Source organism: Scyliorhinus canicula, chromosome 3 (assembly GCF_902713615.1).
Source record: "Scyliorhinus canicula chromosome 3, sScyCan1.1, whole genome shotgun sequence".
Taxonomy (NCBI): Eukaryota; Metazoa; Chordata; class Chondrichthyes; order Carcharhiniformes; family Scyliorhinidae; genus Scyliorhinus; species Scyliorhinus canicula.
This window is the reverse complement of record NC_052148.1, coordinates 252,733,514-252,747,592: the sequence shown is the minus strand read 5'-3', so window position 1 is coordinate 252,747,592 and position 14,079 is coordinate 252,733,514. Positions and strand designations below refer to the sequence as shown.

The following is a 14,079-nucleotide window of genomic DNA, read 5'->3' as shown; positions in this document are numbered from 1 at the left end:
GACAGAGCAGGAGCTGCCGGCAGGAAATCTCCCTGCCTGGGGAAGCTACAGAAAAGTAACGGGACCTTTAAAAATAATGGAAATAAACATTTGCCAGCACTGGAATTCATTGTCACAAATAGTGGGTTTAAAAAATCATCTTGGGCAGTAACTCAATGGCAATGGATTGGAAGCTTGTTTTGAACTGTGCCTAATCTTTTCCCTGTCTGCAATGGAAAAGGAAAATCAGACAGAAAGCAAAAGAGGCTGCTGGTTCAATATGGCCAATTTACCTGTTGGGTAAATGGGCTTAGTATAGATTGGTATTTGATGGACGGTATAGACATGGTGGGCCAAAGAGCCTGGGTTGGATTCTCCGCCGGCGGGATGCTCCGTTTTGCTGGCAGCCCAGGGGTTTCCCGACGGCGAGGGGCTGCCCCACAATGGGAAACCCCATTGACCGGCTGGCATAACGGAGCATCCCACCGGCGTGCTGAAACAGAAATGTGGCGCGGCGGGGCAGAGAATGCAGTCCCCTGTTCCTGTGATGTATGACTATAATTCTATTTTGTGCTGCAAAACTACGGAACTTAATAATAATATAATAATTTGTCACAAGTAGGCTTACATTAACACTGCAATGAAGTTACTGTGAAAAGCCCCTAGTTGCCACATTCCGGCGCCTGTTCGGGTATTCAAAGGGAGAATTCAGAATATCCAATTCACCTGACAGCACATTTTGTGGGAGGAAACCAGAGCACCCGGAGGAAACCCACACAGACACAGGGAAAACGTGCAAACTCCTTACAGACAGTGATCCGAGCTGGCAATTGACCCTGGGACCCTGAGTTGTGAAGCAACAGTGCTACCCATTGTGCTACAGTGATTAATATGACATTCAAACCTTTCTAAAGGTTTTCATAACAGTTCTCCCTCCACGTTGATTCTCTCAGTTAATTTTTCCAGTCCCTTTAAATTTCATTTGCATGCAATTTCCCACTCAAACCATTAAGGTGCTTCCCACCTTTACCCATGCCTGCATCTGAATCTGTACAGAAGAATGCAAATAAGATGACAGAGAAAATGCAATTATTACTGGTTTGGTCTGGATTAGAACCTTTGCTTAATCATCCTTTCCAAGTCACTTATCATCCTGACTCGGAAATATATTGGGCTGGATTCTCCATTTCTGAGGCTAAGTGCCGGCGTGAACGGAGAATCCGTGGGAGTTTCATGACAGGAAAACCGGAACTAGCCCCTCACCAATTCTGGTACCGGTAAGAGGCTAGCACCAATGCCCCATGAAACACCAGTGAATCGCGCCGAAAACAGCCAGAGAATCACCAGGTCCCGGGCCATGCATGCGCAGGGTTGACAACCTGCACCGGTAGCACCATAAACATGGTGCCGGCTGTGCTCGAACCCTAACCCCACAGTCCTCCCCCTTGCCACCCCCCAGCCCTAGCAAAAGCCGTCCCGGCCAGCACACGGATCCCGGACAAGTATGGTGGTGCTGGACACTCTCTGAAGCTGGCACGCTGGGTTCCCGACCACTGGGACCATACATGGCCCGCATCGTTGGGAACCCGGCCCATCGGGGGTGGAGCATTGTGGGTGGGCTGTCCGATATCATGCCAAAGACTTTGCAACAGCGGGCAGCGCGCGTCCCAATGACACCGGTTTGAAGGTGGCAGAGAATGGCGGACGAACATCAAACCCGCCCCGGCCCGATTCCGGCGTCAGAATCCATTCTCCGTCCGACTGCCGATCACTATTTCGGCGTCGGGCTACGGAGAATCCAGCCCATTGCCTTTCCTGAACTGTTGTTTAGTCAAAATTCTGGAACTTCCTCCCTACCAGCACTGCTTGTACCAACTACACAGAGACTGCAGTGGTCTCCACCACGTTCTCAAGATCATTTAGCACAGTGGGCTAAACAGCTGGCTTGTAATGCAGAACAAGGCCAGCAACGCGGGTTCAATTCCCGTACCGGCCTCCCCGAACAGGTGCCGGAATGTGGCAACTAGGAGCTTTTCATAGTAGCTTCATTGAAGCCTACATGTGACAATAAGTGATTATTGTTATTATTATTAAATGCCAGCCGATACACTTCCCATAAATTATTTTTTTTAATGTAGACATGTCTTGCATCAAAAGAGGAATATTAACCCCATTTCTTCGCCATTTCACTTCTCTGGACAGCTGAGTCACAATGGAATATCTCTGCCAAACTGGCTTTCTTTGGTCATCTCCAATATCTCACCTGATAGACTAAACCCAGATTGGTGCAGATTTCGCACTGGTGGTGGTTGTGGTTTTGTTGGAGACGTTTTGGCTGAAGGAGCTGGGGTGATATATTTAGGTGTGACTGGAAGTTCATACACAGGGCCATCGTACATCCCTCGAGCCACCGCATGCAGTTCCATCGACTTGGAAAAGGTAACCGATGAACAGATACATTCAACAAGAGGAAGACATTAGGAAGATTAATAGCATCTCGTACAACATCCAATCCTTCTGTTTATGAGTAATAATTTCACACTGCCTCTCCCTATTAATATTTGGTTTGATTGTATAAAGAACGCATTCAAAACACATTCTAAGAATTTCTACGGTAAGTTAGAAATGTGTCGTGTTGTATCTAAAAAGAATGAAGAGAAGCAAAGTAAACTCGAGCAATATTAAATGAATACAGGAATTTGATGAGGTAATATCTACTGCATATAAAGCTCAATAAAACCATCCAGAATTATTAATCTCCTCATTTAAAAGTGGGTTACTGTAAAAATATTGTATGGTAAAACTAATCAAATGTTTAAATTGATGATTAGCAACCTGCATTTGAAAGCTCTTGTAAACTAGACAAAACACTGCCAGGAATGTTTAAGAGTTACAAAGTTCCTGCACACCCTTTAAAGTTGTACTATTTAGTTTGTATTCCTTCTAAAATGCATCATTTCAAACTTATCCTCTTAATTTCTTAGTCCATATTTTGAAAATGTTCTTTATGATTAGAAATTATACCAATGGCCTATGCACAATGTTAGAAGAAGAAATATACAGTCCACAACGTTAATGAGCTTCACCACAATAGAGCCTCTGCTCGAAGACTAAAACTTGAATGGGTTTTACCATGATTCAAGTACTTTATTCTGGCTCCCTCTGCATTAGTACTCTACCTAGATTCTCCCCTGCTATGCTCAGTAAGGATAATTTTGAACTTTGTACTGTTAGTGAAGAGCATCATTATCATCAAGCAGTGCATATCAGGGTTCTGGGTACCATGTGATATGCGATTATCTGATCATTTGTGCAAAGCCAAATTTAATTTGCTGAAAGGAACACTGAAACACTATTCAGTCCCTTGAACCTGTTTCACCATTCAATTAAATAATGCCCAGTCTGACCTTAACTCCATATACCTGCCTTGCTTCCATACCTCTTGATATGCAAACTCCAATTCAATTTACTGAAAAATTAATTTATTTTATTGCTTTTTCTGAGTTACAAATCCAGAGCTCAGAGTGTGGACAGGGGCGAACCCCTGATCCAGCTCCTTGCCTGCCCCAAAAACCAATTCAAATCGAATCCAAATTCATGGTCCTCACAAGAGAGACATATCAGATCTTAGCCAAAAGGCCGAGCAGATACTACACTTCATCTTAGTGTGGTGAATTATAAACCTCAGTAATTCACACTGTATTGTACCACATGTATTGAGCCTGTACTCTGTACCGGATTGTGTGTAATCGCGCGGCCCTGCCCATGGGGGGAGATGAAGAGTTTGTACTGGGCTCCACCCTTGGCTCCGGCCATGGCTCCTCCCCCAGCCGGAAGTATAAAGATCAGTGCTGTGAGCCTGCTGCCAGTTCATCTCGAGTTCATCTCGTCACAGGCAGGCTCCGTTGTAAGACGATTAAAACCATTGCTCACCTTGTTCCGAATCTTGATACGCTGATATACATGTTCAGGATATGGTTTACGAGGAATAAACCGGCCTGTCCCCTGACTGACGTACAGATTCCCATCCTCCAAAACAATATTCCCCTGACTGATGACCACAATCGGAGCACCACAGCATTCCATCCCCTCAAAGATATTATATTCCACAGCCTATATGGAAGTAAATAATTAATGTTAGCAATTTAATTTGAATGATGTTCAGCTCATAACGGTGAGGAATTAATTTTTTCCCAATAGCTACAGAGATGATTGCCATTTTTGTACTGTATTTTGATGTGCAAACTATGGTGACAATCATTCAGTTTCAATCTTTTATATGTGCTTTACCAAAATATAATGCAAAACTTAGTCGGGTGCAGATGAAGACATTCCTGATCAAAGTGATTATGATTAATATCAATGGAACTTTATTGTCCACACAAAGTGGAAATTTGTCTTTGGCTTCACTTCCAATATAACATATAATCCTACAGTCATTGGTTTCAAAACAGTAAATAACATACATCCATGCCATACAAACATAACACATTGAACTCTGCCATTGGAGCACTTACAGCAGTTGAATAAATAAATATTTTTTATTTATTTATTATTATTAAATAAAAACAGTTGGTTGGGTTTACATTATTATTTAGTTAGCTTATGGGACTGGGAACAACAGACTTTGTGAACAGATTTTTTCTGGCAATAGGCACTCTAAAGCGCCAACCCGAAGGGGTCCTTTCAAATTGAGGGTGTAAAGAATGAGAGGGATCACTGATAATGGCCTGAGCTTTCCTCCTAATTGTGTTATTAACTGTGTTATCTGCTGACTATCAATGATTTTTATCTGCCGTGTTGGCAATTCTACATTTTACATTTACAAGATGACATCAAACCCCTGAATTTCCACGTGTAGGATGTACAATTCTTTTCCCTTCTATTGAATGTCATAGAATCATAGAATTTACAGTGCAGAAGGAGGCCATTTGGCCCATCGAGTCCGCACCGGCCCTTGGAAAGAGCACCCTACCAAAGCCCACACCTCCACCCTATCCCCACACTTCCACCCTATCCCCGTAACCCCACATAACCTTTTTTGGACACTAAGGGCAATTTAGCATAGCCAATCCACCTAACCTGCACATCTTTGGACTGTGGGAGGAAACCGGAGCACCCGGAGGAAATCCACGCACACACGGGGAGAACGTGCAGACTCCGCACAATGATCCAAGCCAGCAATCGAACCTGGGACCCTGGAGCTGTGAAGCAACTGTGCTGTTATCAATGCTGTTATCAATGATAACAGAGCCCTAAAGCATTCTAAAGATCCGGACGTTACTCATGTAAAATATGCATGTTAAATGTTTTATCTGTCTGACTTTTATTTTAATTAAGTGGCTAAACCAGTTACCTGATTAGTTCCAGTGCCCTGACTTATCAGGTAACATATTTATTTGCACTTAACAGAAATATTGATTCAACTTAAATTCTTGTTAAGTGCATTTCTTAGCAAAGTGTTCATCAGAATCAATCTGTACAAAATCTTGATGTCATGCTGCTGATTAAGAATGTAATATTCCTGTTGAATTTTGCCAACCCTTTGAAATCAACTGTCCAAAGCAACACTGCAAATGGACAGATTAAAGGTATTTAATGAATTCCCTCACACCCCTTTTCAAGTCCACTGGAATAAGAGTTTTCTTACCGAACGATGTGTTTTGGCAGAGATTGTTTTAAATTTGTCTGGGTCCCAGATGACGAGGTCAGCATCCGATCCCACAGCAATCCTGCCTTTCCTTGGATACAGATTAAAGATTTTGGCAGCATTGGTGCTTGTGACAGCCACAAATTGATTCTCATCCATTTTACCTGTGGCCTTTCGAAAACAATAATTCAAGTTTCAATTTACATTCATGCTGAGCAGGCACCAACCATCCAGATGTAACATACTTTAGTCAAAGTTAGAATAAACTCGCAGTCTAACAATGGAAATAAAGTGATACAGTGAGGCAATAATTAAATAAAATATAACAACCAAACTGAACTTATCAACTAATCATTTTCCCTGCCCACATCAATAAAGCACGTACATTCCTTACACTGTAACCGGCTAACCACAACATCATTGATCTTAACTTACTGGGATATGTTATTGAGATGATATTATTCATGACTTGGGTACCTTTGAGGGCAATTTGTCTCAGTTATGTTCATCAGATAGCTCGTGGGTATAACGGAATACAAAAATGGCAGAGAACAGCATCGTGCACTCTTCACTTACTTTCAGCTGGATATTGCTGACCAATTTAATGGCTCCCACAGATGCAAATGGGTAACATAATTTTATCGGTCATTGCATAGCTGAAAGGTGAAGCAATCAGGATCTGTTCTCTGTTAATGCTGCAATAAAGTGCAACTGATGCATTAATTTTCTCTTTTTCCCTAATGTCACGGTACAGCTGTGTAACTTGTCACAAAAAGAATCTGTGGGGGTCATCATTTTAGCTTAAATTTATTAATAATATGTTCACAGCACTCCCTACTAATTCCCTCCTTCCGCCCCTACTTACAGAGAACTGGGGGAGGTGGGGGGTTACAGGGAGGAGGGAGACCTTGTCCAATCTGCCTGACTTTCGAGTTTACCACCCAGGAGATGAAGAAAACAGCTCACACCTTTGTGAACCTGACTGCCCTGTGAACTTCAGACTGCGATCCTCAACTTACCACCGCTTTCTCCCAGATAACACTCATTCTCTCTTCAATGCCATTGGTGCCTTCAGGGATTAAGCAGAAGTTATCTTTGCCAATGGCTTTCTGAGCAGTAGTAAATGTACTGTGGGCACTTCCTGTCACCTGCAGATCTCCACTAGAGGGTGCAAAATCACATCAAATTAGTTCTTAAAGTAGTACGTTTGCAAATAGCGCCTCGTCTGTGCTTAGCTCACTAGCTGGAAGATCCAGAGCAACAAAATATTTTGTCAAAAAGGTCATAAATTATTATACCTCTAAAAGCTTATCAATATTTTTCTCACTGTTAATACCTCTTAAGAACCATTCAAAGCCAGTGCTAGTCTACAAGGTGAAACAGTGCAGAAATATACCAAGACAGTTGCTTAACAAATTGTATACATCAATGGGACATTGTAATGATACACAGATTGTACTGTTAGATACTATATATATTGAGGCTGGTGTGGCTTTAATACCGAAAGTAAAAATAAAGTGCATTAATTAAACTGGTATAACTTCAGTTGGTTTCTTTGACATTAATCTTATTGTTCATCGGTCTTGATATTAATTTCTGGTAATAATATAGCTCTTGTTTCTATGCAATTTTTCCAAAATTAAAGGAGAATTGTCTCAATAGGTTTACTGAATAATTGGAAAATGCAATAAACAAATTATTTTCTAATAGGCAGTGGTACAAGGAAGATCCCAGGGCTAAAGTAGCTATTCTCAACTTGAACAGTGGTAGATGTGTTTTACATGACTTCAGCAGCTCAGGAGTCATGGGAAAGGGGATGGGAGGAAAATAATCAGCCAGATTTCCTGCTCTAAACTGCTATCCAGACATGCTCACTTGAAAGTATTCACGTGCGGATGCTGAATAGGATTGGTGAGGCTCAATGATTGATGCCTGCTGACACTCAGTGTTTAGGCAGCTACATGCTGAATCGCCACCTCAACAAGGTACCAGAAGGCTCATGAAACCATTCCCCTTCAAGAGCCGGAGCGAGCAGAGCAGGAAAAAACGGCAAAGAATGTTATTCCAATCATTTCTCCGGCTAAATGTAAAACTTCACCACAGGATATTTTAGAATTTAAACCAATACTTGCAGGCAAAAAATACTAGCCGTTAACAAACTAAAGATTCACCTAATTTCAGTGTTTGCACTATACATGGTAAAAGTGAGAAATCAAAAAGAAATTGCTCTTTAAGACAGAGTGCCTTGGGTTTGTCATGTATAAGGGTTAAACTGATGTAACTCTCCTACCAGGCTAGTAGTGAGTTCAGGTGGTCAGGTGTTGTGGGGTCAGGACTCAGTGGTGGTGATGCCACAAAAGCAGCAGCCTTGGCCCAGTTTTTGCTCCAATAATGTGTTCCATCTGTCCCAAGGCTTGCAGTGATTGGCTCTCCAAAAACTACAGCTCCTGTTAATAAAGGAACATACAGAATCTGGCAATGGACTCCTCCAAGACTATTTTCTGTCAAATGCCGTTTTCAGGTTTTATTCTTGCAAAGTAAAAACCTCAAAAGACTTTCACTTAAAAATTATTATTTTTTACTTATTTCTGTCAGAATGCTTAACAATGTTGGAAATACATAAAAATGTTGGATTTCTTTTCCTTTTTTGAATTTTCTATAAATAAAAACCTTCCACCCGCTGAGATTCCTTGAACACACGCATGATGCACACGCACACGCGTGCATGAACACATGCATGCACCCACACCCACATATACACAAACCAATGCACACCTTCACATACCCATGCACCTTCACAGACACCCCCCCCCCCCCCCCCCCCCCATGCACACACACACCTGGACACATCCACGCACACGGCACCATACACAACCATGCAAACACATGGATCCACATATACACACAAACACACACTGTGGTGAATGTAGGAACTTCAGATATTTTTAAGTACTTGGTGAAGTAGGGATTAAAATACTGGGTTGGAGTGTGTTTGACTGCTGCAGTCATATTTTAAAAGAAATCCGAGTTTGAAAGGCAAGTATATTTTAGGAGTCAGGGGTGCAATTAGCCATCATTAAAAGCTTGGGCTCATGCAGTTTTGTTTTGATTAAGTTAATTAGTTTTCAGCTTGGTGAGATTATGTCATTGTTGGGTAGAGCTGTGGCATCAGGCTTTTTACGAAAGCATTTTCAGTTCAGTGCTATTCTGTATGAAACTGGGACCGCAGTCAGGTTTTGCTCTCTGCAGTTTCGTTAAAAAGAGATTAACAGTCTTCAAAGCAGTGCAGACTTGTCCAGGGGGCGCTGACATAAACCAGTTGACACAGCTTTTGAAGACACACAGTCAGAATTTCTGACAGGAGTTAGATCTTTTCTGTAAAGCAGTGCCAAGAGTTATCTTTCTTAAAGAATAACTGTAAAGCAAGTATTCCTCTGTGGTGTTTATGCGGATGAAGAGCTGAAATGGTAATTTTCTTGTTGTTTAAGTGGGAATAAAGATAGCAGTTAAGGATTTGCATTCACTGTATTGAGTACTGTTTAAGGGCTACCATCCCTATTTCTTGGTGCAAAGTATTCTTTCCACACAGTCTTACAAAATTAATATAAGATATTGGGGTTTCTGTCCAGTATCCTAGCCAGTGTTGGGTTCTGGTCTGGGTTTATAATAGCACACACACAAGTACACGTGCATACACACACATGCACAAACGCATACACACATGCATATGATGCATGCACAGACACACACACAGGACTGTGCATTTATATGTCCCAACCATTAAGGCAAGCATGTGAGGATAAACATAAGTACTGAAGGAAGAGGGGGATGAGTGACAGTGGCACAGATTTCATATGGCACAGGGCTATATTGATGCTCAATATTAACATTATAATTTGCCTGAATGCTCTAGAGCTGTGAAGGATGATAATCAGCCACCATTCTCATTCCTAAATTCCTAAATACCATCTTATGGCTCCGACCAATAAATGCATATGCAGATTCCAAGAAAGAACCAGATTAGGTCAGTCATGCAGACTCAGTGCTGCCTGAAAGCCTGCTGGCAATTCCCGACTAGACACAGATAAAAGAAAAATGGCAATAGGGCGACATTCCAAAGAGCATAGTTATACCGCAGCACCTTCAGAAAGTTGGAGTGAAAAGAAAATCTGGAATGCATCAATCGCCAGTCCGTCCCCCCCCCCCCCCCCTTTACACCCACCACCCCCACCCCGACCCCACTCCCACCGCCTCCTAAAAAAAGAACTGCGAAATGGAAACGTCGTCTTCCTCGGGATGGGTTGACTTTCTATTTTTTATATAAATTTAGAGTACCCCATTCAATTTATTTCCAATTAAGGGGCAATTTATCATGACCAATCCACCTACCCTGCACATTTTTGGGTTGTGAGGGATGAGACCCACGCAGACACAAGCAGAATGTGCAACCTCCACACGGACAGTGCCCCGGAGTTGGGATCGAATCCGGGTCCTCGGCGCCGTGAGGCAGCGGTGCTAACCACTGCTCTACCGTGCCGCCCATGTGTTGATTTTCGTGTTGCCCAGTTAGAAATTGTTCTACAGTGGTTAGCTCTTCCCTCTCACAACGATAGTGACCCGGGTTCAATTCTGGCCTTGTGTGACTGTGTGGAGTTTGCACATTCTCCCTGTGTCTGCGTGGGTTCCCTCTGGATGTTCCGGTTTCCTCACATAGTACACCGATGTGCAGGTTATGTGGATTGGCCATGCTAAATTGCCCCAAAGAAAGGTTGGGTGGAATTACGGGAATAGGACAGGGCCTTGGTGGGGTGCTCCTTCGGAGGGCCTGTGTAGACTCAATGGGCCGAAAGATCTCCTTCTGTACTGTAGGAATTCTATGATCCTCCTAATCTGCCTCAGTCACCACAATAATGTGAACAGTACCAGTAAACAGCAGTATAAGATACAATATTCAACAGGTGTGGAATAGAGACATCTGCCAATAATGCTGGCGTCATTGCCAAACTCGGCTCCCATGTCTCTACTAATGTTAGGAATGTTTACTGGGCAGCATGGTATCACAGTGGTTAGCACTGTTGTTTCACAGCGCCAGGGTCCGGGGTTCGATTCCCGACTTGGGTCACTGTCTGTATGAAATCTGCACATTTTCCCTGTATCTGTGTGGTTTACTCCGGGTGCTCCGGTTTTCTCCCAAAAGTTCCGAAAGACATGCTTTTTAGGTGAATTGGACATTCTGAATTCTCCCTCAGTGTACCTGAACAGGTGCCGAGTGTGGCGACTAGGGGATTTTCACAGTAATTTCATTGCAGTGTTAATGTATGCCTACTTGTGACAATAATAAAGATTATTATTATATTCTTGCTGAATGGATCTGAATATTCTCAGCTCCTGTACCATTATTCTGACAGTCACAGAAAGATAGGCCCGAATTTTCACCTGGGCCATGGGAATAGAGTGGACAGAGGTTAAAATGGTGTTTGGGTGCTGCTTTCTCAAAGGTGGCTTTTTATTTAACAAGTTAAGTAGCCTGCGACAGGTTTATCCTTTCACTGGAGCACAACAGCAATGGCGATCCAAATTTTCTGAAGACAGGATTTGGACGACGTGCATCTTTTACCTTTCCTCCTGGCTTGTGCAATCACATCCGCTGCACTCTTACTCATCACCTTGGTGATGTACAGGGGACAGTTGATCCGACAGGCGATAGTTATAGCACGATAAACTGCCTCAGCCTCCAGCTGAAACCAAAACACACACACCAGGATTTGTGAAGCAAACGCACAACATAAATATTACTTAAGTACCCAAAACGTAAAAAACAAATTATTGAAAGCTAAGTTTAACCTAATATGCATTAGTATGTGTCAGGTAAAACCAGGTTCCATCAACTTTCGCTTCAGCAAAAATACCTTGGGCGGAATTCTCTGCAAGGCCCGACGCCGTTGTGAAACCTGGAAAGGTTCACGACGACGGCGGAAGCCTCTCCCGGGACCCTATTTTTTTTAAAAAATAATTTTTATTGAAAAATTTTGAATTTATACAACAACATCGAACCATAATAAAATACCAAAAATAACAATAATAATAGCAATCATACACATTCGCCCATCCTCCATGAATAACACAACATATTAACAACAATGTAAATTAACACACTGTTAAGTTACATAATAGAAACTACAATAAGGAACAACCCCCCCCCCCCCCCTCCCCGGGTTGCTGCTGCTATTGACCAAGACACCTGGGCGCGATTCTCTGCCCCCCACGACGGGTCGGAGAATAGCGGGAGGGCCTTCCCGACATTTTTCCCGACCTCCGGCTATTACCCCCCCCCCCCAATGGCCGCCCCACGATACGAATCGCTGCTTGCCGTTTTTTTACGGCGAACAGCGATTCTCCCCGTAAAGAGTTCCCAGGCCTTTACGGCCTTTCACGAACGCAAACACACCTGCTCTCACCGTTCGTGAAAACGGCCGCAAAGTTCCGTTCCCGACAACCTTGGCACCGATTGGCACGGCCGCACCACGGCCGTGCCAAGGGTGGCATGGGCCCGCGATCGGTGCCCACCGATCGGGGCAGCGGGTCCGAAACCCGCGCACTCTTTGTTCCTCCGCTGCCCCGCTGGATCAGTCCACGGGGCGGCTGAGGGGCATGACGGCCCGCGCATGCGCGGGTTTGACGCATATGCGTGATGACGTCATCCGCGCATGTGCGGGTTGGAGCCTTCCAATCCGTGCATGTGCGGCTGACGTCATCGTGCACGTCAGCTGCCGTGACCCTTGGCGCGCGGGCTTAGCGACGGCCGCTAAGCTTGCGATGCCGTGGTTCACGGGGCCCCACTGCTAGCCCCGACCGGGGAGGAGAATCGGGTCCCGGGAGGGGGCGCGGAGGCTGCCGTGAAACACGGCCAGTTTCACGGGAGCCTTTACGACTCTCCGCATTTGCGGAGAATCGCGCCCCTATCTTTGAGCCAGGAAGTCCAGAAAAGGCTGCCATCGTTTATAGAACCCTTGTATTGATCCTCTCAGGGCAAATTTGACCCTTTCCAATATTATAAATCCCGCCATGTCACTGATCCAGGTCTCCACACTTGGGGGCCTCGTATCCTTTCACTGCAGCAAGATCCTTTGTCGGGCTACTAGGGACGCAAAGGCCAGGACACTGGCCTCTTTCGCCTCCTGCACTCCCGGCTCTACCGCAACTCCAAAAATCACGCATCCCCACCCTGGTTTGACCCTGAATCCAACCACCCTCGACACCGTCCCCGCCACCCCCTTCCAGAATTCTTCCAGTGCTGGGCATGCCCAGAACATATGGGTGTGGTTTGTTGGACTCCCCGAACATCTGGTGCACCTGTCCTCACCCCCAAAGAACCTACTCATCCCAGTCCCGGACATGTGGGCACGGTGCAGCACCTTAAATTGGATGAGACTAAGCCTCGCACATGAGGACGAAGAGTTGACTCTCTCCAAGGCATCCGCCCAAGTCCCGTCCTCTATCTGCTCCCCAAGTTCCCCCTCCCATTTAGCCTTCAGCTCCTCCACTGACGACTCCTCCACCTCCTGCATTACCTTATAGATGTCAGACACCTTCCCCTCTCCGACCCACACCCCCGAAAGCACTCTGTCCGTCGTCCCCCGCGAGGGCAGCAAAGGGAATCCCTCTACCTGTCGCCTAGCAAGCGCCTTTACCTGCAGGTATCTGAACATGTTCCCTTGGGGAAGCCCAAATTTATCTTCCAGTTCCCCCAGACCCGCAAACCTCCCGCCAATAAACAGGTCCCTCAATTTACTGATGCCCACCCTTTGCCACCCCCTAAATCCCCCATCCTTGTTCCCCGGGATGAACCGATGATTGCCACCCAATGGAGCCTCCATCGAGCCCCCTGTTTCCCCCCTATGCCGTCTCCACTGTCCCCAGATTCTTAGGTTCACCGCCACCACCAGGCTCGTGGTAAACCTCTTAGGGGAGAGCGGCAACGGCGCCGTTACCATGGCACCCAGGCTCGTACCTCTGCATGACGCCATCTCCATTCTTTTCCATGCCGCCCCTCCCCCCTCCATCACCCATTTACGCACCATTGACACATTGGCCGCCCAATAGTATCCCAAAAGGTTGGGCAGCGCCAGCCCGCCTCTATCCCTCCCTCGCTCCAGGAAAACCCTCTTCACTCTCGGAGTCCCATGTGCCCACACAAAGCTCAAGATACTGCTAGTCACTCTCCTAAAGAAGGCCCTGGGGATAAAGATGGGCAGGCACTGAAAGAGGAACAAGAACCTCGGAAGCACCGTCATTTTGACGGACTGCACCCTCCCCGCCAACGACAATGGCAGCATGTCCCACCTCTTGAACTCCTCCTCCACCTGATCTACAAGTCTGGTGAAATTATGTTTGTGAAGAGTCCCCCAGTCCCTGGCCACCTGCACCCCCAGGTACCTAAAACTCTCCCC

General features: G+C 45.1%; 1 protein-coding gene across 2 annotated transcripts in view; it reads right to left on the bottom strand.

The window, feature by feature from the left end:
• The window catches only part of LOC119963436 (dihydropyrimidinase-related protein 1-like), an 81,336-nt gene that overhangs the window by 1,334 nt on the left and 65,923 nt on the right, over window positions 1-14,079 (bottom strand). For both annotated transcript variants that reach the window (XM_038792563.1, XM_038792564.1), the window contains exons 8-13: window positions 11,247-11,367; window positions 7,920-8,076; window positions 6,649-6,790; window positions 5,630-5,800; window positions 3,913-4,092; window positions 2,243-2,408 (exon numbers count right to left, since the gene is read on the bottom strand). In XM_038792563.1, coding sequence (XP_038648491.1) covers window positions 2,243-2,408; window positions 3,913-4,092; window positions 5,630-5,800; window positions 6,649-6,790; window positions 7,920-8,076; window positions 11,247-11,367 — 937 coding nt within the window. The remainder of the gene's footprint in view (window positions 1-2,242; window positions 2,409-3,912; window positions 4,093-5,629; window positions 5,801-6,648; window positions 6,791-7,919; window positions 8,077-11,246; window positions 11,368-14,079) is intronic.